The 27,491-nt window shown below is 48.1% G+C and overlaps 1 protein-coding gene across 14 annotated transcripts in view; it reads right to left on the bottom strand.

Annotated features, from left to right (window-relative positions):
• AGAP1 (ArfGAP with GTPase domain, ankyrin repeat and PH domain 1) overlaps positions 1-27,491 on the bottom strand; it is a 568,640-nt gene that overhangs the window by 141,784 nt on the left and 399,365 nt on the right. For 8 of the 14 annotated variants that reach the window (XM_067027214.1, XM_059055294.2, XM_067027207.1 and 5 more), the window contains one exon: positions 22,607-22,765. The exons of the other annotated variants lie outside the window; for them this stretch is intronic. In XM_067027214.1, the coding sequence (XP_066883315.1) occupies positions 22,607-22,765 (159 nt within the window). The remainder of the gene's footprint in view (positions 1-22,606; positions 22,766-27,491) is intronic. 14 annotated transcript variants of the gene reach the window in all.

Genomic DNA, 27,491 nt, shown 5'->3' with positions numbered 1-27,491 from the left:
GATTTTATATTTCAGGGTCAAAAATTAAATTGTCCTCTAGTTGATTTTTGGCTGAATCAAGCGCACAAAGTTTAAATTAATCCAGCGTACTCCGAAAAAATGTAAAGGCACTCATCTCTTTTTACATAATCAGCCATAACCATTTCTCTGGTTGGGCGCTTACGGCTGCTAAATGACAAAGAGATTCTCTCTCACGTGGGAGGCTCCACTGGCTGAGCAGGCTGGGGAACGGCTGAGATGTCTAGAAAAAAACTCAATTAGGTAGAGAAGTTAATTAAATGCATGATCCCTCTTCGATAACGTAAATTCCCCATCTTCAGAAACTTAGCTGTTTCTATTAAAAGTCACTTGGAATCAAATTCCCAACCCCCTCCCACGAAATGGTCCTGTCTGAGGCAGGGAAGGCCAGCTTCGGGGCTGCAAGTCCCCAGCGGGCTCTGTCCAGGGTCCTGAATATGTTCACTCGGTTCCTTCTTCTCAAGGTACAGAAATACATCAAAACAAGGCTGTTTCTTCATGACCCGTACCCGCTCTTAATCTACTGATATCACGCGGTTTGAAAAAGCAGAGCGATGGTGTCCCCAGCTTTAAGAAAACCTGATATACAGAAGCCCAGACTAAAACAGGAGGTCACCTGGTTGGGATATACCATCCCATTGCTCCAGGGTCAAATGTCGAAAAGGTAAATAATCTAACGAGTAGAGTGTGCTTGAGTGTGCAAAAATTCTTGACCATAAATCAATACTTTTCATATATTTTCCATATTCGGAATTATTGCATCAGGGCAGTTTTCAAGGGATGGGCCCAAGAAAATGAGTATTTGTGGGGCTCTGGATACCTGATGCTAAACCGCTCCCAGAAGCTTTGTGCCCCCCGCCCCCACCACGGCAGTGTGCGAAGGCATCCAAACCATCAGGTCCCTGAAGCCCGGGGGCTGATTCACATCTCAGCTCCTACCCTGACCATTTCCTGATGAAGAAGTCCACGGTCCTCAAAATGGACGGCATCAAGCGGCCCAAGAGGGATGCAGACGGGGGAAAGGAAGAGAAGAAGCACAGGGCGAGTTCCAGAAGAAGGAACTAGCACAGCTGTGGAATCAGAAAAGCAGTTCAAAGTCCCACCTGGCTACGTGGCTGGGTAGTTCATCTCTTCTGGCCTCAATATCTGCACATGTAAAAGGGGCAAAACAGCACTGCTGAACACCTGCCCTTGGCCTGCCACACCCCGACCTGCTCCTTCTCCAAGATCCTGGCCGACACCAACTCCACCCTCCAGGTGTGCAGGCCAACAGCCCTGGTCCACCCTGACTCTCCTCTTCCTCTCACGTCCCACACCAATCCAAGAGGACACACCACCACCAGGGCTTGGACCCTGTGCTCAGTGTGGTACTGACCAACTGCCAGACAAATGGATGGACAGAAAGTCCCACTCGCCCCGTCAGCCTCTCTTCCAGAGCTGTAACAACGGAAGCAAATAAAACAAATCTCCTGTGCTAGAGAGCTGATGTCCTGGTGAGGGGATATTATCAATAAACACGCACTGGACACAGACTCACACAGACTCACACAGGAGACGGACGATGATAGATGCTGAGTGGACGGGTAATCTAGGTGGGCGTGGAGGGTCACTGACATGCTCTTAGCCTCCTTTAATCCTGACAACCACGTAAACATGGCCACAAAGGGCAATCAAGTTTTTTAAAACAATAGTCATCCACAAATAACAACTGCTGGTGAGGACGTGGAGAAAAGGGAACCCCTCTACACTGTCGGTGGGCATGTACATCGGTGCAGCCGCTATGGAGAACAGTACGGAGGTTTCTCAAAAAACTAAAAATAGAACTACCATAGGAGCCAGCAATTCTAATCCTGGGTAGAATTTATTAAAAAAAATAAACAAACAAAAACCACTAATTCAAAAAGATAGATGCACCCCAATGTTTACAGCAGCATTATTTACAATTGCCAAGATACGGAAGCAACCTAAGTGTCCATCAACAGATGAATGGATAAAGAGGGTGTGAGATACCTATCTACCTCTATCTATACATTTATATACCCACACAATGGAATATTACTCAGCCGTAAAAAAGAATGAAAATTTGCCATCTGCAACAGCATGGATGGACTTGGAGGATATTAGTGAAATAAGTCAGACAGAGAAAAACAAATACTGGTATCACTTATATGTGGAGTCTAAAAAAGCTAACTAGTGAAGATAGTAAAAAAGAAACAGACTCACAGATATAGAGAATAAACTAGTGGTTACCAGTGGGGAGAGGCAAGGGGGGAGGGGCAAGACAGGGCTAGGGGATTAAGAGGTACAAACTACTATGTATAAAATAAACTACAAGGGTATATCGTACAGCACAGGGAACACTGCCAATAGTTTGTAATAATTATAAATGAAATATAACCATTAAAAATTGTGAATCACTATGTTGTATACCTGAATCTTAGCTAATATTGGACCTCAACTATGCCTCAATTAAAAAAAAAAAAGAAAAAAGAATAATCATCCAATAAGTTGAAACTAAGGAATCTGAACACAGAACTGCAACACAAAAAACATACATTACTGATACCAAAAGAAGATTATAAATTTAGGGGCAAAAGTTCTGATAACTATTAGAGAGGATCTGGGACGTTCACTCTTAGACATCCCGAGATTGAAGCTGGATGACGTGCAGTGCCAACAGCAGACAGCTCACAGATTCCTGCCAGGGTGGGAGCCCAGGGCCAGACGACCCTCATTGTGAAGTCCTCCTGGCCCCTCTTCCCAGCTCCCACACAACACTGCACCCCTTTCTTTGCCTTCTGAGTGCTGTGACTTGGTTCTGGGGGATGCTTCCCTTATTTGGTGGTGTCCCTCTGAGTTTTAACTTCTTTATGTATGCTTAGCAGCCAGTAGGCACCAAACAACAAAAATGGATGCTCAGTAAAAAATCTTTCAAAAAAAAGAACTGCCAAAACACAAACTGCAGCACACACACACACACACACACAAAAAAAAAAAAAACCACCAAAAAAAATCCACAACAAACAAACAAAAAACCCATACATTTAAGGAAAGTCTTTGAATGGTGGAAGAAACAAAAATCCATATATCTATCACTGTATATCTATGACCTAGAGGTTTTAGATATTATCTAAATGCCAGCTGAAAAATCTGTGTTAAATATCCTCACAGTTTTGAGCCCTTTGTAGAATGAATGATCACCCTATGAAGATGATAAATTGTATCTTCTTTTTAAAAAGATCTAGATTTCCCTTGGGCATCATCACACGTAACATTATGTTATGTTTCAACTCAACAGATGGCTTTTTTTTTTTTTTTTGGATGAACTCAAATGGTAATCTGCAAAGTCATAGAAATAATATCTTCTCAACATTTAAAATGATACTTGAAAAACTTCTTGTTCTATGTCATCTCACTACTGTCTCCTAAACCGTGGGACAGGAGGTTTGATTGTGGTTCCCAAGCCTTTGTTGATTCTGGGTGGCACGCCACTGAGAGATGGTATCAGGTGCCTCAAACGCCGGGCCGCTTGAAAGAGGGGCCCCACAAGCCTCAGAAACTCTATTCCTTTCCGTCACACCTGGGCCCTAACAATCGCCCCAGTCAGTGGATCGGAGGCTACTGGGCGGGACTCCCTCCCACCTTGAGCCACTAAGCCCACGGCGGCGGAACTTTGAAGGGTTGGGTTCCATTGGTAATCCCCCCTCAGCGGTCTCGCACAGAAAGCCTGGAGCTGGAGCAGGGCAATTGGCAACCAGTGGGGACCAAAGGTGACACAGCTCCCCACTTGGACGAGCATGACCTTGACTACATATTCGGAGAGCGCCTGCACGTGTGCACACAGAGGCCAGTCCACAAATACCTACCCAGCACCCGCTTTGTGGGAAGCACTGTTTTAGGTCCTGGGAAAAGAGCAGGAAGATACTACGTGTTTAAAAAAACAGATACAATTAACAGCGCAAAAACCAAACAAATCCAATTGTAATCCTATACTGGATGTGTGGATGCAAGAGATACTCCGAATACATTTACCTAGATTTGCATCGTGAGCTGCCTTGGTCACCCGTTTCATACCTATAGACCCTTTTAACAGAATAAACATTTTTCATAAAAATGTGGGACAAGAACTCCATAGTTAAATGTGCGGATTTGTCCTATGAACATTTTTTTCTGGAAAAGCGTGAGATAATTTCTTTAACTGCCACCGTATTTCTGTCCTGCCGTTTTAGCATTTTGCTAACCTGCTGCTGATGACTAATGACTGTGCTACATATTTTATGCAGATCCCAAGGCTGGGGCTAACCTCTAACTTCCTCTGCCTGGACGCTAGATGTATTCAACTCACTCACGTCTCCAACTAGCGGCGGTCGAGGGCTGGGGCTGAATTCATTTGAATAAAGAACTTGAGACATTCAGGTCGTCTGTACTTTGAATTCTGGAATCAGTCTGGTGTGGTATGAAGAAGATGAGGCCAATGACCTTTCACTTCTGATTACACTATTAAAACAACTGTATTTAAAATACTGACCAGGTCACAAATACACATTAGGTAGGATGATAAAAGGTTCCCCAAAGCCAGAGGGCAACGGAGTAGATCGGGGTGGGCTGTTTCGTTTCCACGCCAAACCTGCAGTTAAGGTTTCTCCTTCTTTCGAAGGAGCCTGAGTTAGAGCCTCCTACATTTGGCAAAAGCTCTACATTCTTTTTTTTTTTTTTTGCAGTACGCGGGCCTCTCACTGTTGTGGCCTCTCCCATTGCGGAGCACAGGCTCCGGACGCGCAGGCGCAGCGGCCACGGCTCACGGGCCCAGCCGCTCCGCGGCACGTGGGATCTTCCCGGACCGGGGCACGAACCCGCGTCCCCTGCATCGGCAGGCGGGCTCTCAACCACTGCGCTACCAGGAAAGCCCACACAGGTAACTTTTTTTTTTTTTTTTTTTTTTGCGGTACGCGGGCCTCTCACTGTCGCGGCCTCTCCCGTTGCGGGGCACAGGCTCCGGATGCGCAGGCGCAGCGGCCACGGCTCACGGGCCCAGCCGCTCCGCGGCACGTGGGATCCTCCCGGACCGGGGCACGAACCCGCGTCCCCCGCATCGGCAGGCGGACTCTCAACCCCTGCGCCACCAGGGAAGCCCCCGAAAAGCTCTACATTCTGATGGTGCCCAAACTGCCCAGTCCGTGCAGGGGCTGGCAGGCTGGCATGGTGCCATATGCACCCGAAGCCAAGATCCCGATCACCTAGGTTACAAGGATACTGCTGATTTCGTACTGGAATAAAGTGAGTAACTCTCACGGACAGCACCCGTGAGGAACAAAGGCTGCACACAGTGGTCCTCAGATGAGCCACCTTGACTCGGGTGACAGTCACCTGCTGTGCCTGGTCCAACCCCAGGTTAGGCCTGTTTCCCAGCCTAATGAGTAATGCAGGGTCACCACAACCTTAATCCCACTCTGCCATCATTTCTGAAAATGACAAAAAGAACAGAGTTCAAAGGAAATCTAATAATTATGGTTATTAAGCTTTGGGCAAGTAAGGTTTCCTCAAAGTCAAAAAGCCCCTCTAAAAACCTACCCTAGGGGCTTCCCTGGTGGCGCAGTGGTTGAGAGTCCGCCTGCCGATGCAGGGGACGCGGGTTCGTGCCCCGGTCCGGGAGGATCCCACGTGCTGCGGAGCGGCTGGGCCCGTGAGCCGTGGCCGCTGTGCCTGCGCGTCCGGAGCCTGTGCCCCGCAGCGGGAGAGGCCACAACAGTGAGAGGCCCACGTACCACCAAAAAAAATAAAAAAAATAAAAATAAAATAAAATAAAATAAAATAAAATAAAACCTACCCTAAATTTTTGTGTTCTATGCTATTCAATCTCATGATCGTTTCATGTCAATCTCAAGTCAAAAAAACAAAAACAAACCAAAAACACGCCTGGGACTTGTAAATGCTGGAGAAAGTTTGTTATGTGACAGATAATCATCTTTAACTTGCCAGAAAATCTGTCGAATATTATACTTGGGATAGTTGTCCTTACCAATAACCCCATGGATGAAGATACCATGAATAATATCTCCATTCAGAACCACAGACCAAAAATCATTTCATTTCTGAAGTGGTGTTTAAAGTACAGCCTTTTTTCAGCAGTTTAATAATACTGGCCCTTTTTCAATGGTTTAATAATATTGGCCAAATGAGTGACTCTTATTTTGTCTTTTCCACAAAAAATGAGAAATCGGAGTGTAACCTCTAAAATTAATGACGGTGTTTAAAAACTAAGATTAAATTACTCCTGACAAAAAGCGATGAATAATTTAGCCTTCACTCCAGAACATTCTTTTTAAAAAAGAACTGACTTCATTTGTACTACTCTAATTTTATCATTTTAACTTCTCGCACTGTCTTGGAATTGGGGCTTTGTCCTGGCAAAAGTAGAATGAAACGCAATAAAATACAATAAAAAAGAAAGTGTTTGGAGATCCTGAGTTGGATCTGCTTTGAGTTCAAAGCATTTCCCTTGTCGTGGCTAAAAATTTTGTCAACATAGTTCAATCAGATACTAGGGTGGATCTTTGGGGAAATTTCCGTGAAATAAAATGAGAGATAAGATTGTGTTCCCAAACACAATAACTGACATTTTCCTCTTCTTCCCTAAGCAGAAGCCCAGCCCCCACCCCCCCACCCCGTGGCCGGCACCAGGGTCGGTGAAGGGTGCGGCGCCCCAGCAGAGGAGTGGAATCGGCCGCCTGCTATCCGTCCAAGGACGGCTCCTTCCCATTCTTCCCACTGCTGCCTATTATCCCCTGGGGTGAGGCTAGAAGCAGTGACGCCCCACCAGCCTCCCCAGCCGGGATGAGGCCTCCGTGTGCTGCCTCCACCGTGCCCCTGCCCCCCATTCCTCAGGAATATGTGCCTTTGCCTCTTCTCCCCTCCGCCCTTGCAGAAGGTTTCCGAACATCCATAATCTTCTCTCGAACACACTCTCGCCAACTGTCCCTGCCCGCACAGCCGGTGACGTGTGCCGCAGCACAGCCGAGGCTGGGACTGGGCGGCTTCTCCGGTTCATCGCTGGGATTCTGTCACTTGCGAGGGTGGAGGAAACTCCGGGAATCCGAGGAGGGAGGGATTTTAGGGTCCCCTGAGCACGAGACTGGAAAGGCCTTACTCCACGTTCATCTAGGTCCACTGGGGCTATAACCCCACGGCCACCCGTTTCCCGCAGCCTCAGCCTGCAGCGCACATGTGTCCCGACCCTGAGCGCCTTTAACTAGCCATCACCTCACCCTCCATATCCCAGCAGCGAAGGGCTCTTGGGAGCGGTTTCGTTGCTGGTTTTAGCGTCTTCTCTGATTTCCTGGCTCTGGCTCCGAGAAGGAAAAAAATAGGCGTTACATATTTTCTTCCATGAAATTCAAGTTCGTTTTCTAATTCTGGATCCCAGGACACTTTTTCACAGGTGAAAAAGTGTCTTCTGTCTTTTCCAGAGGAACCAAGTCTGACCTTTAGAACTACAGTTGTCTGAGTTCCCAGAACATCCCGCAGGCCGCAGGGTGTGGCTAGGGGGTGGGGTGCAGCGTGGCCGGCCGGGCTCGCTCGGTTCTGCCAGGGTGCTGAGGTAGCTAGGACAGCTCAACGTGTTTTGGCCCTTATTTCGTGAGGGTGAGTGGAAAATGGAGAAAAGAAGATGTTGATATTCGTGAAAAGAGCCTGGCGCTTATAAGCTTTATATGCAAAACGGGCAAAAGAATGGGATTCAGGAGGCGCTCTCCAAGTGGCAAATCTGTAGAGCCTTGGATGCTCAGGGGGGTTGAGCAGATCTGTTCTACTGTGAAGAAAGAGAACAAAACGATGACATGGAGACACAGCGCAGAAAACTAGGCTGAGGTGCGGCATAATTAGGAACTGCACAGTATCTTCTAGCTCTTTCGAAAAGCACAGCCCTGCCTCCAGTCTCTTTTGAAGTGTTATAGCCATTGTTCTTACAAATTCAACTTTTTTTTTTTGGCCGTGCCGTGCAGCTTGCAGAATCTTAGTTCCCTGACCGGGGATCGAACCCATGCCCCCTGCAACGGAAGTACGGAGTCCTAACCACTGGACTACCAGGGAATTTGTGGGAATTCCCACAAATTCAACTTGAATACACGAAAGAAAATCAATAACAAAATTATATACTTAAGTATCTGGCTATATCTGACTTCACATCTGGAAAGTCTCAGGAAGAAGCCAATTTGTTCAACCCGTGCTTGTGTGGGCAGGAGAAGGGGCCGCGCAGGACCGGGATTCAGAGCCTTGCTCTAGGTCCACACAGAGGAGAACATTCACTGACTATTAAACAGTGCAATTTGCTCAATGCAACGAAATGAAATGCAATGAAACTGTGATTCATGCTACCACGGACGCTTCATGCATGTGAATAATTCCACTTACTGCCGGTACAACGTCTGCTTTCCGGGAGACAGGACGGGCTCTGCAGAGCTTCCCCATGACTCTACCCAGTTGCTCTGCATTGAACTGGGTCTCCCGGTATCTCTGTAACTGTCTCCCCTGCGTGGCAAGTGGCAAAATGGGGCCAGGGACCCAGGCCTCCTGACTTCGGTCTCTGTGGCCCCCCCGCCCCAGCTCCCCTTCTGCTCCCCGCCCCCAAAGCCTCAAATGCCAGAAAATGCCCCCCCCCCCCGCCTGCCCTGCTCTTCTTGGCTTTGCCAATGCCAGTCAAGGACCACGCTTTTCTGATCGATTAAAGTTGCAAACTGAAGTATATCTGCTACTAACAAAGTGCAAGTGGAAATTCTCAAATGTTCAGGGCTTCATTTGTGTTTTTTCTAACTACAGAATTCATATTTGAAATAACTTAAAAAAATTTTTACATAAATAATAGGTATTTTTTTCTGAAAGCTGAAAAGAGAACAAGGCAAAACAGTTAAGATCTCATATAACTCCCTCACCCCACACGCTTTCCACACACCCTTCCCAGCCCATCTACGCATAAAACACGTGATCCTGCCAGCTGCGTGACCTGGGGCCAGTTCTTCAGACGCTCTAAGACTCCGTTGTCTCATGTAAAAGGAGGAAAAGGAGCACTGCCACACAGAACTGTAATAGATTGAACGAGCAATGTGTCTAAAGCTCTAATCCAGGGCTACCGCAGGGCGAATAACAAGGGTACATTATATAAGCCTGAGGGAGAGCTCATTGGACACCCCGTTCTCAGCCCTGGGAACAAAGAGGTCAACTGGATGGAGTCCTCGCCCTTAAGAAGCGTACATTCTAGTGGGGAAGATGACAGATGATGAAATCAACGCGTGAATTACAAAGGTCGGAAGGTGAGAGTGGGATGGAGGCAGTGAAGCAGGGAAGAGATCTGTGGGCAGTTTTAAGTTGGGAGACACAGAGGCCTCACGGACAAGGTGGTATCTGATGGGACATGAGGGCAGGGGGGCCATGTGTGCACGGGGAGAGGTTCCCCAGCTGGGCACGGGACCAGGCCCCAGAGTGGGTGGGACCACACGAGAGTGATGCTGAAGCCGGTTCACAGCACAGCGACACCTACTGTTTCCATGAACATCTTTCCAAGTGATGACACGGAAGGCAACACGGTCAGGGCCCTGTGGCATCCCTTTGTGGGGCTTTTTACTGTAATTCACTTAACGAGTCCCCTGCTCGTCACGGAGATGGCTTCCTATGCCTGAACTATTCTTAGATAGAGAAACTTAACACATCTACAATTAAAGCCAGTTACGATGTAATCCAACCTTTGGAAATAAGTAAGAACACAGACACATGCACTGGAAGGGGACACATCCCCCAAACTAAAAGCTTAGGGTAGGAGTTTTTTTGTTTGAACAGCAAAAAGCTTCTCTGCATTTTTAAGTTTTCTAAAATGTAACGTTTTATAATTAGGGAAAATGCAAAGTTATTATTGCAGAAAATGAAAGGAGGGATAAGGTAGTTATAACCCACTTGCTAGGAGGAGGAAGAAAGGCTTCCTAGAGTAGGTTGAAGTATATGCATAACTGACACCAGTGCGATACTCTGCGCTTTAGCCCCATGACGGACGGATGTCACATCCATTGATTGGTGGCACTTTTTACACGAGTACATCTATCATCCAGGCTTCTAGAAACCAAAGAATTTTAAAAGTGAAAAACAGAGCATAATGAACACAGTGCTAAGGGGAAACAATGAATATTGTTTGAAAGGACAAATAGTTTCTTTTAAAAAAATTAACTGTCCAGGAACTCGTATTCACGTGATTTGATGGCTAACACTTTGGTTTATAGCTTTGCCAGCGTCCTGGGAAGACAGACGTGAATAAAAACCAGGTGCTGGTTCAGGCAATAAGCCGAACCTTGACTGCTTTAGATGGTATCATAGGATGATAATTTTTCCAGAATGGGTGGCCCGGATGGATGCTGCTGGCTTACAAATCTCATCTGGGGGCCTGAACTGCATGTCTTGCTGGCGCTACCACTGCCTTCTGATTGACTGATGGGCCCCCAGACTTCAATTTCCCTCTGCACCCACCCTCACCATAAAGGCGTCTTCGAAGGGAGACGGTGAGGTGGTGCTTCGGGACATTTTGACATCGAAGGTAAACAGCCCTCAGACAGAGGATTTCTGAGGGCTGTTTTGGGGAGTGGAGATGCTTATTTCACTTTCTGCATCAGTGCAAAGCTTGATATGAAATGAACCAAGAGCCAACAGCTGGCTGCAAGGTGAGTTTTCCAATCTTGTAAAATTAAGCTTAAAATTTTGAAGTACATTTTTCTGTCTTCTAATTACATGATACATAGAAAACATTTCCGAAGTAGCTATGCTTTATAATTTCAGAGTCCAGCTAGGGACTATATGCTTATAAACACTCTGAAATATAGGAACGCCCACGTGAAAAGGTAACTGGTATGGTTGCGATCTTGGCTAAATGCTGCAGAGAGCAACTCTCACGTCAGAGCTGAGATCCTGAACTGCAACCAGATAGAGAGATCAGGTGTGGGAATTGTATAACGTATTTATCAATAATATCAAGCTCCCCAATACTGTATTTTAAATGTAATTATAATCATTTCCTTGTAAATCAGTACACATTTTAAGAGATTCTGACATAGACAAACATTTCCCTGCAAATGTAGTAAGATTTAAAAAATCCCACTGCAGAAATAATGTAGCAATTAAAATAGCATTTATAACAAAATATGCTTAAAATGTTTCTTCCTATAAAAGAGTAAAATTTTAAGTCATTTAAAATAACCATCCGTTTCCTCATGACATAAAATTTTTAGTATCATGTAATTAATATTAATATCACTTTCTGTTAATAACCTTATCTGTCAGATAATAAAGCAAAGATGTAAGGAAAGATATATTCATTGAAAGAAGTTTAAGAATGCAAAACCAAAGTAATGTACAAGGACTAAAGGAGTAAATACACAGAGGGTTTGATGGTGACCCTGATCTGTACAAAGCTACCTGTCAGCTGTATCTATCAATCATCTCTCACCTTACGTACCTACCTACCTACCTACCTATCGTATCCAGCCAGCCAGCCAGCCAGCCACCCACCCGGATCTATCTCCCTATTTTTATCCCTATCTATCTATCTATCTATCTATCTATCTATCTATCTATCTATCTATCATCTTATCTGTCCATTGGTTCATCCATCCATCCATCCACCCACAATCTCTCTCCATCCCTATCTATCTTTATCTAACTATCTATCTATCTATCTATCTATCTATCTATCTATCTATCTATCTATCGTCTATCCACCAACCTATCTCCTTCTAACCATATTACAACCAACTGTATTTTTATAACCACTCCTCTGCTACCTTTACTCCCACTCCTTTCTTTCTTATCGGTATCTAAAAAAAATTTAAGCCCTTTACGTCCTTCCCTCTTTGTATGCGTTCGTAAATAACAGGAAGCAAGGGAAGGGTGGAAAAAGATCTGACCAAATTTTATTCTAATAACTGAAAAAGTCACCAGGGAGACAGTATCACTGAAGTTTCTTAAGCGGGTTGATTCCTAGGTTGAGGACTTGAGCAAAGCAGAGGAATAAGAAATGAATATTTTCCTGGCCCCAAAGTGGTATAAAATCATGAGAGAAAGTCCTATATTGCTTAAAAATATACAATGTTATAAAATCAGAGGGTTTCACGGTGCAAATACAAAAGCTCGGTGAAAGTTTTCTTTCCAGCTGGAGAGATGGCGTTATATACATTTGACGGCTCTTTTTATGCTACTCCACCTGTAAGTCATGGGATGCAGGGCAGTAAATGATGCTTTTCTGTCTGTTACAAAAATTACCCTAAACCTGAAAGTTTGCAACTAAAACTGCTGGGACCAAAAAACAACCAAACAAAAAAACTAAGGAACTGTAAAATGTTAGACGTCTGTATTTCAGGAAGCTTTAACAATTTACATTAATAATAACACGTTGTTGCACTGAGACCAATGAGAAATGATGTTGCTAAAAATACCAGTGGGATATGGGAAATGCAAGTTTCAGCTTCAACTCTACTGGAGACTTCTAGACTTCCAGGAGAGTCGGGGGTTGCTGGGCTCGGACTACCTCCCTCTCTCCTAACCCACCTCTGCCTCGTCTTTTCTCCGCCAGATGCTGACTCAGGGGTTGGCTTGTACAAGTCACAATCACTGCTCCCTGAAAACCACGAGGCGGGCGCGTGACTGGCCAGACTCAAGTCCAGACCTTTTGTGGATCCTTTTCCCAATCACCCTTCCTGCCTTCAGGCCTCGTCTCCAGCTAAATCCCTTCATTACCCACCCCCCAAAGCTCCCCAGACACATATGCCCTTCCCAGCCTTCACACACACTCTACCCTTCTCTGTCGTCAGAGACGCCAAGAGGAGAGAGAGTTTCCAGCACGACGGGGCGGCCACTGGGCTCCCCATCTCTGAGAAGCAGACGGCGAAGGGAACCCCGCTGTACCCGGGGTGGACAGGGTGGGCGGCCGGGCGCTGGATGAGAGCAGTGTCCGGGCAGGGCGGGGAGGGAGGACGGGTCGGGACAGACCAAAGAGAAGGCACCTGGTGAGTAGCTGGAGACACTGAGTGTAGACAGGAGTCCCAGGAGGGTGTATGGAGAAGGAGGCTGAGAAGGGGCTGGAAGGTCAGAGGGCCCCGGAGCCAGGATGGGAGATGCCGGAGCAGGCCTGTCTGCTGAACGGAGGGACCCAACCCCCGGGAGAATCTGATGGCACAGGAAGCAGACAGGGTAACTGCAGAGGCAGAGTCCTTCGGAAGTGAGAGGTGATGGGTCCAGAGGTGGAAGGAGCGACACGTCACAAGGGCAGGGACCCCCCCCATCCCCCGGCCAGCAGGAAGCAGAGCAGAGGCTGCAGCTCCAAGTGCAGCTGGGGTGTGGGGTTGGAAAGCTGAGTACGTGCCTTCCCCTGCTTCACTGGTGAGACTTAAAGAGGGTCATCAGGTGAGGGAGAAAGTGGAAGAGTCAAGAGGAAAATTCTTGAAAGAGTCATTTTGAAAAATTATGCTGTTATCCTATTACTTTACGCTACTTTGTGTCAAAATTGTCCCAATTCCTGTGCTATACGGTAGGTCCTTATTAGTTATTCATTTTATATATAGTAGTGTGTATAGGTCTACCCAATACTCTGTAATGACCTGTATGGGAAAACAATCTAAAAAAGAGTGGATACGAGTATACGTAGAACTGATTCACCTTGCTGTACAGCAGAAAGTAACACAACATTGTACATCAACTACACTTCAATAAAGATTAAAAAAAACTGTCACAATTCTTTCCCGTAACTTTGACCCACTGTTCCGAGTTCAGTTCTCTGGACGTACACAGGGTAAGGCTCCTATTTGTTACCTTGACCGCAATTCGCACGCAGTGTTCAACCCCGACCCCAGCTGCAGAAGAGTGGATCTCAATCCCAGCTGCACCTAACAAGCCCCTGGGAACACCTGGTGCGAAGGCTCCACCCCAGGGCCAAAGAAACCCATCTCCAGCCCTTGGCCCCAGGAGCTAGTACTTTTGAAAAGCACCCTCCAGAGCAAGACCAGAGACGCCCCTGCCCCAGAGGCCCCTCCCACCTCCCAATGCCTCCATCCCTATCTCTGACGTGGGTTCCAGAGCCTTCTCTACATCCCCATCCACTGCCGTGAACAATCCCCATTTGCCAGCGTCCTTCTGGAAATGTGGTCCCACAAAAGAGACCTCTCCTCCTCTTAGGGCAGAGTAAGTCTCGACGGCGTTTCGGCAGATGAGCCACACCCAGGTCAGCCTCGTAGCGGTAGGGTTCCCCATTCTACGTGTGCAAAACTGGTCTGCTGAATCTAAATGCAGGGTCTTTATCTCAGTTTCACTTTGTTAGCCGGACCCATTTTGTGGTCTCTGAATAGGGAGGGTGCTGAGATTGCGCCCGCCAATGTGTGTCCTCGGCGTGTCCTCAACACAGGCCGACGGTCAAGGCCACCCCGGGTCTCCCTCAGGCAGAGTTCTTGGGGCAGCTGAGCGTGGTGGTTCAAAGTACAGCACAGTGGAGGCTGAGACACAGCCTGAGATGGAATCCAGCCTTGGCCACTGGCCTGCTGCTACCTCTGTTTCCTCATCTGAAACGGGGATGGCACTAGCCTTCCTCTTCCAGGTCCTCGTGCCTGACAGGCAGGGAGTCCTGGATGGATGTCATGTGACAGCATCACTGGTAGTAGCAGCAGAACTGCCATGGAGCTGGTACAACCCCCGCCTTCTCCCTTGGGTGACTGTCTGGGAAGCTGAGTTGAAAGTCTCGTTGCGGACAAGGCACTGCTTGGGTTGGCTGTAGTCATTCTCTCAAGAAAGGAAACAGCCTCCCTTTTCTTTGGGAAGGATTATCATTTAATTCACGGCGGAACACAGCGACGGTGGCTGCTAGGGTCCATGAAACCCAAGTCTTCATTGTCCAGACCAGGGTTTTGGGACCTCTGCGCTACCGACTTTGGACCAGATGGTCCTCTGTCGTGCGGAGCTGCCCTGTGCGCTGCAGGGGGTTCGCAAGCTTCTCTGGCTTCACCCGCTCGATTCCAGTAGCAAACCCTCCGATCCCGTCAGCTGTGACAACCTAAACTGTCTCCAGACACTACCAAATGTCCCCAGGGGAGGGACACACAAAATCACCCCTGGTTGAGAACCACTGGTCTAGATGAAGATACTGAGGGCCAGAGAGGCCAAAAGATCTGGTCCAGGTACCATAGCAACCGGCAACAGTATCCTGCTCCAACACCTGTTTAAAATGATTTCTAGACATTTGCCAGGCAACGGGAGAAGTGCTGGCCTGCAGGTATGCAATCTCCTGCTCCCGGTCTGATACTGGGACAGCGTTTCCCCTAGTCAGCACCTGCTGCTAGAAATAGCTGTTAGGAAGGAACTGAGGAGGCAGAGTACAAAGTAACAACGTTCTGATTGGGAGGGAAAAAAAATGCACCTTTTACCCCCTGCGGCCAGATACCCTAGGAAGCTTCTGCTTTCTCCTCGGTCCCATGCAGAGAAAGGGAAGCAGGTTCTGCCTGCAGAAGGGAACTGGGGTCATCCCTTTAATTAGGCCGACGAGCCTGGTGGGGGAAACAGACCTCGTCGGCGGCCAGGACCGGGCGTGCCCAGCTTTGAGATGAGAGCCCACGGGTCCTTTAATACTGAGCTTAGCTGAAGGTTGATGACAACCCCCAGGGAATGGTTTCTGAACGCCAGCCAGGATTTGGGAGAAACAGACGAGAAAGGCAAAGTTCAGCAGAAGTGAGAGAAGGGAAAATGTCTACCTTCCCTTAAAAAGCAAGCTCTATGAGAAGATAAACAATTTTTATGATATGTCGTTTTAATACTAAGAATTCATTTCTCCTTTAAAAAAATATAGCAGACGGGAAAACTATTAGCTTTGGAATCAGAAAGACCTGGGTTTGAATTCTGGCTATTCAGGGTGTGGTCTTAAGATTCTCGACCTTTTGGAACCTCACTTATGAAACAGGGATAATGATTCTGAGGAAATGGGCATTAGATGTCAAGCTCGTGACACAGAGAGGCAGCTGTACTAATTCAGACTCTAGGTAAGATGGCCAAACAGGCACATGAAAAGATGCTCAACATCGCTAATTATTAGAGAAATGCAAATCAAAACTACAATGAGGTATTAACCCACACCGGTCAGAATGCCCATCATCGAAAAATCTACAAACAATAAATGCTGGAGAGGGTGTGGAGAAAAGGGAACCCTCCTCCACTGTCGGTGGGAATGTAAATTGGTGCAGCCACTATGGGGAACAGCATGGAGATTCCTTAAAAAACTAAAAATACAGCTACCGTATGATCCTGCAATCCCACTCCTGGGCATATATCCAGAGAAAACTCTAATTTGAAAAGATAAACGCACCCCCAATGTTCATAGCAGCACTATTTACAATAGCCAAGACATGGAAGCCACCTAAATGTCCATTGACAGATGAATGGATAAAGATGTGGTATACATACAAATGGAATATTACTCAGTTATAAAAAGAATGAAATAATACCATTTGCAAAAACATGGATGGACCTAGAAAATATCATACTAAGTGAAGTAAGTCAGATAAAGACAAGTATCGTATGATATAACTTACAGGTGGAATCTGAAAAAATGATACGACTGAATTTATTTAGAAAACAGACAGACTCACAGACGTAGGAAACAAACTTATGGTTACCAAAGGGGAAACAGGGGGTATAAATTAGGAATTTGGGATTAATAGATACATACTACTGTACATAAAATAGGTAACCAACAAGGATCTACTGTATAGCACAGGAAATGACATTCAGTATCTTGTAATAACCTATAATGGAAAACAATCCAAAAAAGAATAGATCTATATGTATAACTGAATCACTCTGCTGTACACCTGAAACTAACACAACATTGTAAATCAACTATACTTCAATTAAAAAGGGGGGAAAAAAAAAAAAGCGAGAGCTGTAGTGTCACACTACCGCCACCTGCTGGTCACATGATAAAATTGTTAGCATAGAATCCAAGAAGAGGAAAAAAGTGCTCAAGCTGTAAAAATTAAAATTAATGAACTGACAGTAAACCTTCCCAGAACCCAGAGTTATGGCATGCTCTCTGTAATCTCAAATGCATGGCTGCCTGCCCCTCCTGGGGCTGGCTCTATGAGAAAGGAGAAACCAAAGGAAGTGCAGGACACAACGACCAGAGCTGAAACCTGTGTTTCTAACTTCTACCATTAAAACAAACCTTGTAAAAAATGGCCATGATGAGAAAAAATATTTAAAAGTTAGCAAAAACGCAAGCGCTTCTGATTCAAGAGTGGTTGTCTACTAACCACAGATTCTGGTGGGAAGATGTGTGGTTAAATGGTTAGAAGGAAATGGGCACACACACAACCTTCCATGTGGAAGAGTGAAAGACGGGTATGGTTTTTCTACTTGAGGCTGACAAGGCTGGACGGTGGCCTGGTGGAGGCAGGTGCAAGTGAAATGTTCAAGAGTCATCTGAAGCAGTGCAGCACTGCCGGCGATGGACAGCAGAAGATGAACTCTTGGAATGAAGCCATCAGAGATGGCGTGGAGCCATCAGAACAACCTGACAGTCAAGAGGAGCGGGGAGTTTGGCTGCCACGGCAATGGCCACCGCTGAGACCCTCAGCCCACAGCTGGCGGTGGCAGGAGATGGTGCGGCAGGCTGCCAGGCTTGCCGAGACACGTGGGACCATCCGCAGACAGGTGCACGGGGTTCATGGCATTGGCTCGGGCCCTCAGCACAGGTGGGATGCACCTGAAAATGCATTTCGCCTCGGAGCAAGGTATGACAACTAAGTATACTACAGATGACCGCCCCCCCGGGGGGGGGTCCCCTGCCACCCACAGTCCTACTAACTCTTGGCTATAGCACTTCTAGAGAAAATTACCTATAGAGAAATGATTAATCAAAACAAAAAAAAAAATCACAGGCTCCCAATGAGATTGTAGAGAATTCTCAGCCAACAGTTGTTGCGGAGATAATTGTTCTGAATCTATCAATAAAGCTGAGCTGCCCCTTCATTGACTGCAAACACCAATTTCTTTCACCCAGGATTATAAGCTGGTGTTCACAGGCTCACTCCTGCCATTACCGTGACAAACAGTTTAAACCACAACAGGGCCTGACATGTAGATCAATTCTGGGTCCATAAAGAATCTACACAAGAGGTTCCAGGACAGGAATTTACAGCCACCAGTTTTTATTCCCTCTTGCTGCAAAAATTACTTCTGTCAAACACTTAGGAGAGTGAGGAAAAATGTAAAAAAATTAATTTTTCATGCACTACTGGAACAGCCTTTTTCAACGCAGAAGCTCAAGATGAATATGTTTCTGCACTTAAAAAATTACGCTGAGCAGCATGTGGTGCTTAGTTGGAGTGGGACCCAATCCTCTGTGCTGCAAGCCGGCAGACAGCAATCTGAAACCCTGAGCTGAGCTGTCTGCATTTCCTCTAAGGGCAGATGCGGGTCTCACGTTAGCAACGCCAAATTATATTAGACATTTAATTTTAAACCTCAGGTACTTAAATGTAAAACCTTACAGCAGTAATAGTCATAAAGCAGTGGGGCATTGCATTTCACAGAATGGATTCTTCTCTTTTCCCCCCTTAATTTAACCAGAACCTCCTGTTTTGTAGTTTCACACACCACAAAGTCATCTATCTAATTAGGAGTTGCTCAGGGCTGCTTAAAAGACAGAAACCCTCAGGGTACCTGTGCGTCTAAAGGGGAAGACTTTACAGAGTTCTCTGGAGCCAAAGTCTTAATTTAGTGTGGACAAGGGGGCAGAGAAAAATGGAACCCCAATGTTATGTATTATCATGTACAATAAAAATGTGGGACAATGGGAAGGCATATTCACCAACACATGGGCATTTGGATTCAAAAGCTGCTTACTTCTCCCTGTCCCTGCTGCTAGCACAGTGTAAGCTTTTTTATGACTCTGAAATCCAAACCAGAGACTGGGGTGAGGGAGAGAAAATGATTAAAAAAAAAAAAAAAGAGGGTGGAGTTTGTATTTCACTGCGACGTAAAGAGAAAAAGCACGACAGAGAGCTCTTAATCACTGTTTGTTTCTTTTGTGATTATTTTCCAAGCATGGCAGGGAACGTGGGTGCCCAAGTTGAGGTCTTGAAATCCATTCATAAATGTGTTTTCTTGAAGTCAGCCGTCAGATCCTGTGCCCTGATTTTATTAACAACTGCTCGGCGCCTGGCAGGATGGTACCAACGGGAGGGAAGCCAGGACATTACTCTGGCCGCAGGCACACAGGGCTACTCCACGTCCAGGTGGACCCGAATGGCCCAGGATTCTTGACGGCGTGCACTCCGATCCAGGAAGTCTTGCTGGAGCCTGGGACTATGCATTTCTAGGCAACTCCCAGGGGCTCTCAGATAGCAGTTAGTCTGTGGGCCACGCTGAGAAGCAAGGATTTCGAGCAATGGTTCTCAAACTTCAGCATGCAGCATCATCCCATGGAGGGTTTGCTGGCACAAAGGTTGCCGCGTCCCACCCCTGAGTTTCAGATTCAGTGGGTCTGGGATGGGACGTACGAATCTGCATTTCCAAACAGTTCCCAGGGGATGCTGCCGCCACAGGTCTGGGAAGCGTATCTTGAGAAGTGCTGATGTAGACTCTAAGGCCTAGAATCAGGCCACCTGGGTTCACATCCCAGCCTTACCAGGACGTGACTCTGGACAAGCAATATTGAACCCTTCTGTACCAGAGTCTCCCCATGTGGAAAATGGAGCTAAAAGCAGTATCCACTCCACGGGGATCAAACGTGATGGTCCATATGAAGCCCTCAATAAATATTAGCTCTTATTATCATTACTACTGTTTCTCTTTTCAATCATATCTCGGGTGTGACATACCATCCATCCTTAGAAAATATAGGCGTGAAGGAAGATCCCTGAGAAACTATAGGAATCTTCCCTCTGTACAGCATTCTGTTGTCTCTCTGGATCTTTGCTATTTAAAATGTCAGCTGTAAGCCTTAAAATAAGATGCTAATTAATTTTGCTATTCTGACCCCTTAATACTCATCTCTCTTCTTCCTCTCTGTCCTCATTTTCCTGCATTCCAACTAATACCTTGCACTTCCTTGTGGCCCCCTCGGCCGTTCCACGTTGCCCTTTCCTCCTCTTCAAGTCTCTGTCCAAACTGCCTTCATGTTTAGAACAACTTCCTCCTGTGGTTTTGCAAACACACACGATCCATCTGGTTCTTGAAACGTTGCTCAAGTTTCAGTCTCTTTGGGAAGTCTTCCTTGATTAACTCTCTCCATCCTTAAACTACCTGCACAATTTCACCCTGGGCTTTCTCCAACCACATCCCGCAGTAGGCTCGTACCTGGGCACAGACTGGTTTCTCATCTCCTGTGTTCATGGTTCAAGCCCTGGGGCATCAGGAAGCCTAGCTAGTCTTTCACAAACACACAATGTGATAGAACGATGGACGCCCGGGGCGTTGGCATGTGAGAAATCGATTTGTAAATTTAAAAACAGCGTTCACCCATAGGCAACCTCAGCCGTACAGGTACTTTATAAACACGCCCGAACGGACCCATACGATCACCTTCCGTGGAAAGAGGCTTCTCACCAAATCAAGGGTCTGGCACTCACGGAGACTCTGATGGGACGGTGTGGAGATGCCTTGGCATACACGCACGACCAGACGCAAAGAGCTCTTGGGTAGAGGGAAAGTTAGCTAGGGAGTCTTTATCAAAGAGATAATTATGCAAATGGAATATCTGTAGAGGGTGGATTTTAGGTTACTAGGCTGCTTCCAATGCTTTTTCTGGAGAATATTCTGAGTGTGGGAAGGCAAAGACGTGGGGTGAGGCTCTTGCTTAGGACCTTGTTCTTCGAACCCCCTCCCCAAATATAACTCCTATGGCACATAAGGAACAGAAGCTAGACACGGCCGCCCTCATCGGGCTGTGGTGGTGACCCAACAGTTCTCACTCACAGGAGGCAGGCTTTAGAAAGGGTGCTGCTGGGCAAGGCAGCGTGTGCACCAGGCCGGGAAGAGCCAGCTGATGACACGTGCCCCCCTCAAACGTGGGAGTGCACCTTCTCAGAGGCACGAACCCACTCAGACAGCAAGGGCAATGCTTGTCGAAAAACGGCTGCATTTCCAAGTATTTGATAATGCAATTAAGCACGTGAACTGCGTGCCCCCCTAAAAGAAGTAACCATGGCAACCACAGCAGATGCTCAGTGACGGAAGACACAGATGGACACCACCCTACATACCTACTGACCACGCAAGGGAGAGAAGAACACACCCATTTAAGATCAGAACTCAGAGGCTTGCAGAGGTAAGGCCTCCTGCCAAGGCCACCTGCTCGGCAGGTCGGGGACCTCCGCCTGGAGCACACGACGTGTCTGCCGAGAAGGCCCGCGCCAGGCCTGCCGGGGCACCCGACGGCTACGAGAGCACAGCTGTCGCGTTACAAGGGAATAAACTGTACGCGGTTAATTTATAATGACTTCAGCCTCTTCATTGAGCGTCTTAAGGCGCTGTCATGATTTCAGACGCAAGAGGTAGACGTTCGTTCTCTCTCTACCGAAGCATCCTGTTTTGTCTGAGGAAGGAGCCGGGAACGTGCCGGGCACAGGGCAATGCCGTCCGTACCCCCCACGCCCGCACCGCTATGGCACCCGCTGGAGCTGCCCTTCGGGACCTCACTCCTCCTCCTTGGTTTGGAGATGCCTTTTCTTTAAGGCCTCTGCTCGGCGGCATCTGATGGAGGAGCATGGATGGAGTAACTAGAAATAAGGATGATGTTTCTCCAGAGCACACGTCCTGCTGCAGCAGCTGCTGGGTCTATAGGGAAGACCTGATGCTGAATCTTTTAATTAGGACAAATTATGCTAATATTACTCTAAAACCCTGTCTGAGAGATGACACACTACAGTGGGAATTCCTTTAAATACCGGTGAACAGGCCATAGACAAAATGCCACAGGCAAAGCATGTTGTGGTAAAGTGCAGCCTCAACGCTGCATAATTCACGCGCTCACACATATGTCAAGATAGTTTCCAGTGTGCACATTTGTTTCCCTAGAAGCTGCCCACATTTAAAAAAAAAAAAAAAGGCAAGAGGGAAGACTCTCCAAAGCTCAGATGATATACCAGGAATCTTGGAAAACCGGTAAGGAGAAGGAATGATGTGTTTTCCTTTGATGCAAAAACACCGCAAAGCCTACAACCACATAAAATGCACACCGATGATGGAAAGTGCAGGCCACCATCGCGTAGGGAAGTGTGATCAGGGGTGTATACCACCTGCAGTCGGGTCTCAGCCCGGCCTGCAGTCTCAGTTTCCAAATCTGTCAAGTGGGAATGAACATCTGCTGCTCCCTGCACCAAAGAAGGACACGCGATGCCCCGGGTGAGACAGCCGATCAAGGGTAAAGCGCTCCGCGGGTGGAAGGCTGGCCGGGCATCGGCGACAGGGTGGCCGCCCTCAGAGCGCGGCTCGGAGAGCTCGGGGCGTCACGTCCGGCCCCTGGTTTACAACCGAGGACCGCGAGGTGGCCGCAGGTCCGTGGGGCCGTGCCCTCTCTTACCACTGCTGATGGCCGAGTTTGCAATGACCGTAGCCTCGCTCCACTGGTCGGCACTGGAGACAGAGTAGGACCGTTGCTGCATGCCGTCCGGTCGGCTGTTGAAGGAGCCCAGGCTGACGCCGCTTGCCATCTGAGACCCAGGCGCACTAGTGAGATTCCCTAGGAATAAACAAGTCAGGTGAACACCAGGGCGCACTGCACACCCGAAGCCGGCACGAGCTAGTCTAGGGGCTTACGCGCCTGCACACCGTGGACCTGACACCGAGAGCGGCGGGCATCCCGATACAGGGCACGTGGAAGCATCACACGAAACAATGTTCCAGAGGGAAATAGGGTGAAGCAGGTCTTACGGTGCTTGACAAAGGAACCCGATGCTTCAGGTGGCTACACCCACCACAATCCGAGACAAAGATGCACGACACCACCAACCACCGCCATCTCTAGACGGAGCAGCGGTGAAGACGAAAGACCCACTTCTGGGAAAAGCGGTATTCCTGGCAGGCCAGCAAGCTGGGCGCTGAAGGAGCCCTGCTGCATCCACACATCCATGGAAATGGCATATGATCACCAGTCGGGGGTCAACTGTCTGACGCCAGAGGATTACTTCCGCGGGGAAGCTATACTTATGATCAACACAAATCAGAGTTGCCGGATGCGACATCGGTGGAAACACAGACTCTTTTTTTTTTTTTTTTTTTTTTTTTTTCTTTTTTGCGGCACGCGGGCCTCTCCCTGTTGCGGCCCCTCCCGTTGCGGAGCACAGGCTCCGGACGCGCAGGCTCAGCGGCCACGGCTCACGGGCCCAGCCGCTCCGCGGCACGTGGGATCTTCCCGGACCGGGGCACGAACCCGCGTCCCCCGCATCGGCAGGCGGACTCTCAAACGCCGCGCCACCAGGGAAGGGAAGCCCGGAAACGCAGACTCTTAAACCAGGTAAGTTTACTCTTAACCTTGAGAAGACTATGCAGAGGAAAAATAACCTTCGCGACTTCACAGCACACACATAGACTGCGATGAAAAATGGTTCCACTGTACACTTAACGACTGGAATCAGTTGCTCAACATCAAAATGAATTACGATCTGGTCACACCAATTTTAGACTCAAAAACATAATTAAGTGCCTTTCTCGAAAGCTCAGCCAATCATACCTTGCGGCCAGTGAGTTCGTTTGTTAGATCTGTAGGCAGATCTTCAAAGGTATTAGGTTTCCTTATTTAAACGTTCCTCCCATTGTTTTAGTTTGGAACCAATTAAGTTCAAAATTGTTTTCATGGAAGGTTTTCATAGCACAAGATTGTAAATACACAGACCGTATTAGCAGTTACCAAATCTGGCCAATTACCAGAATTACCCACGGAGCTTTTTAAAAATAGAGGCTTCAGGAAATTCAAATTCCGATTCAGGAGGTCTGGGGATAGAGCTGGAGGGGATACGCATTTTCAGAAGGACTTCGGCGATTGTGGTGAGCAGCCGGAGGTGGGAACCAGGGCTCCACCACAAACAGGGCCCTCACCGTCATCGCACAAGAGCATCCGGAAGTGACGAAATCATCAATGAAACACAAACGTGAGCAAATAGGACAAACAAGCGGTTAACGAAGAGGAAGGATTTTGCTTTGAAAAAGATCTTTTTCTACCTTAAACAATGATGCCGATTTTATGCTGCTGTGGTAACTGGGTACATTTTGAATGTTGTAAAAGTAAGTATTCCTAGGCAGGTTTACTGGATTCCAGGGAAAAAAGCCAAAAGTACCACCTAAGAAAGGAAGAATGGGAGCCCATATATCTTCCTAAGTGCGGGCCTCGTAGCAGAAGCAGCTGCACTGCCTGGGAGCATCTTCGAAATGCAGGCTCCCTGGCCTCACCCTCGCCCCTGCTTTCTAGTAAGAGCCCCAGGTGACATGTGCACACGTGAAAACATGAGTGGGCCTGCAGGAGAGCTCCGATTGATTTAAAAACCGAACACTTAAACCAGAAAATAACCATGAACACGAAACAAAAACTACAACGAAAGCTCTTCCCCGCCGCGGACCACTGAGATCAAAGATGCTCCCGGGAAGTGCACCCGCCCCGGTTCCTCGGCTGAGCTGCAGAGGGCCTTGAGCCAGTTTCCCATCTCCCTCCCAACTCTGATGTTCTGATTTTAGGACCTGTCCGAGCCCTAAAAACACGGAAACTCGTGCATCCTGAATGGCAGCGTCAGCCAGAGCTGGCGCCCGCTCCAGCACCTGTCCTCAGCAGCCTGGCTAGCAGGGCCAGGTCCATCGCATCTCACAGGTACAGAGTAGCCAAGGCTCAGAGAGGCAGCACTGAGGGACACAACACACGCTCCTCTGGGTTTTCTCCACGTGTCATCCATCATTTAGGGCGCCTGGAGCTGTGTTCTGGGTGCGCTTCTCCTCGGCCAGATCCCTGTACGATAGGGCATTGTGACAGCCGGACAGCATGCCCAGCAGCTGACCAGGCATACCTGTCGGGCAGCATGGCAGGGTCTCCTCCTGACCCTGTGCTGACACCCGCGTCTGCCACCACCTTCTCCCCACACCTTCTATGCCCTGCTCTCTTCTGAGGAGGGCACCTGTGGGGTTCCCTCTGGCTCCCAGCTGGGCTGAACGAGGGGGAAGCACAGGAGTGTGAAGTGGGGATGTGCATCCCTGGCCACCCTCCCTGAGCGGGCGCCCTGGGCTGGCGGTCCCTTCGCTGGAGGCTCGCCTGGGCCACCCCCGCCCTCCTTTCCCTTCGGGTCCGTGGGGGTCCTGGTGCCACCCCACCAGCCCTGGTGCCTGTACTACCTCCCGGCTTCTCTCTGCCCACACCTCTGTCCCTCTGCGAAGAAACCCTTCTGAGCAGGAGGGTGTGGGCCTCTGCCTTCCCTTCCCTGTGGGGACCCTGGTCCCGCACGCCCACCATTTAAGAGGGGTTCACAGCTCCTCCTGAGGCTCTGAGGCCCCTTCTATTTTCACCACGTGAATTCATCAAAACGCTAACGTTAAGGGACTTCCCTGGTGGCGCAGGGGTTAAGAATCCGCCTGCCAGTGCAGGGCACACAGGTTCAAGCCCTGGTCCAGGAAGATCCCACATGCCGCAGAGAAACTAAGCCTGTGTGCCACAACTACTGAGCCTGTGCGCCTAGAGCCCGTGAGCCACAACTACTGAGCCCGCGTGCCATAACTACTGAGCCTGCGCACCTAGAGCCCGTGCTCTGCAACAAGAGAGGCCACTGCAATGAGAAGCGTATGTACCGCAACGAAGAGTAGCCCCTGCTCGCCGCAACTAGAGAGAGCCCGCGCGCAGCAACAGAGACCCAACGCAGCCAAAAATAAGTAAATAAATAGATAAAAACTAATTGCATTAAAAAAGCTTTCTTTAAAAAAAAAAAGCTAACATTTTTATGGTGGGTGGAAGGAAAAGGAAGTGATGGAAAGAGAACAGGAGAAAAAGCGCACATGAGAAGCTGCATGTGGGCTGCGACCCCACTCTGAGCCGGGCCCTCTGAGCCTGTGCTGCCCACGGGGACACCTACTGTTTGGTGAGAGTGTCAGGGGCTGGGTTCCGTCCTCCCTTCAGAGCTCATCCATACCCCTGACAAGTTATCAAGTGTGGGATTTGTCCACAAAACCTCATTTCATACCACCTGTAGGCACACAAGGCCCGAACACCTGAAAAAGCAAAAATAAATTCACCACCCATCCATCTTTGGGCAGAGGAGTCCAGCAGTGCCCCCTCCTTTCCTTGTTCGTTCTGTCTGGGGTGTGGCTCCGAGGACTACCAGCCACAGAGCCTCCTGACATACGCCAGTCAAAGGTAGAGAGAATGATCTTAGTGCGTCTAGCACTGACTACTTGGTACCAAAGTCCAGGAGTAAAGTAGCCACAGGCACTCAGGACAACCAAGTCCCTCTGAACTCTGGGTCAGGGACGCAGGAAACATTCAAACGGAGACACTGGATGAAGAGGTAGTCTTAGGATGGCAAGGTCTTCATCTTAAGGCCAAACGTCTACCAGGGAAAGAGTAGATTCCTTAAAATGGACAAGCTAATGAAAAACTCCGTGATGATGCTGGTCATATACACCCGGTTTTCAAACTTTTCCACCGTTTGTCGAATGGAATCTGCAGCACGTTAAGCTGCTGGTGGATCCACTCTGGGGTTTAGCTCCTGAGGGGCCTCCAAGGAACCCAAATGGGATCTCTGGGGTGAAGAAACTCCTGTCAAGGCTGTGTGGTCCTGGTGTCTGATTTGCAGAATCCGTACGAGACCCAGAACAGCTGCATGGAATCATTCAGAAAGCCCACCCTGAGGGCCCTCCAGCTGGCGAGGGCCTTCTTATTCCAACCACACCCAATTCCCAATTGCCAGACTAAACAGAGACACCATGACTGAATTTTGGCCAAATGGATGTGTGTACATGGACACATGGTGATAGAAGTAAAGTTTTAAAACAGATCCATAATCTTGGGGCCTGGCGTCTGGGTTGAGCTCACAGACGTGCTTTTGCTCAGAGGGCAATGATTTCTTTTTTAAGTAGAATTCATTTGGGAGTGTGCATCTAAAAATCTGTGGTTTCTGGCATTGCTTGAAAAATAAGAATATGCGGCAGCCGTGGGCCTATGTTCGTGCTCAGAGACAGTTAGCTGACTCTGTCCCTTGAATCTGTCTGGGTTGTCTGAATCTACACCGCAAGAAGCCAGGGCCCACACCAGCCCTCCTGCCCCCCCCCCCCCCAACGTCACGCAATTACCTGCCTGCCTAGTTCCTGATCTTTGGTGACCACGAGTTACAAAATCTTCCAAAAATATACGATTCTCATTTCAGAAGGAAAACATTTCTCATTTTCTCTCAAGAGAGTAAACCTGGTTTTTATACATGTCCATTCACTTTAATTTC

The sequence above is a fragment of the Kogia breviceps genome, chromosome 2 (genome assembly GCF_026419965.1).
Source record: "Kogia breviceps isolate mKogBre1 chromosome 2, mKogBre1 haplotype 1, whole genome shotgun sequence".
In the NCBI taxonomy this organism is placed as follows: domain Eukaryota; kingdom Metazoa; phylum Chordata; class Mammalia; order Artiodactyla; family Physeteridae; genus Kogia; species Kogia breviceps.
Note: the sequence above shows the minus strand (reverse complement) of the source record. Positions and strands in the feature narration are given on the sequence as shown.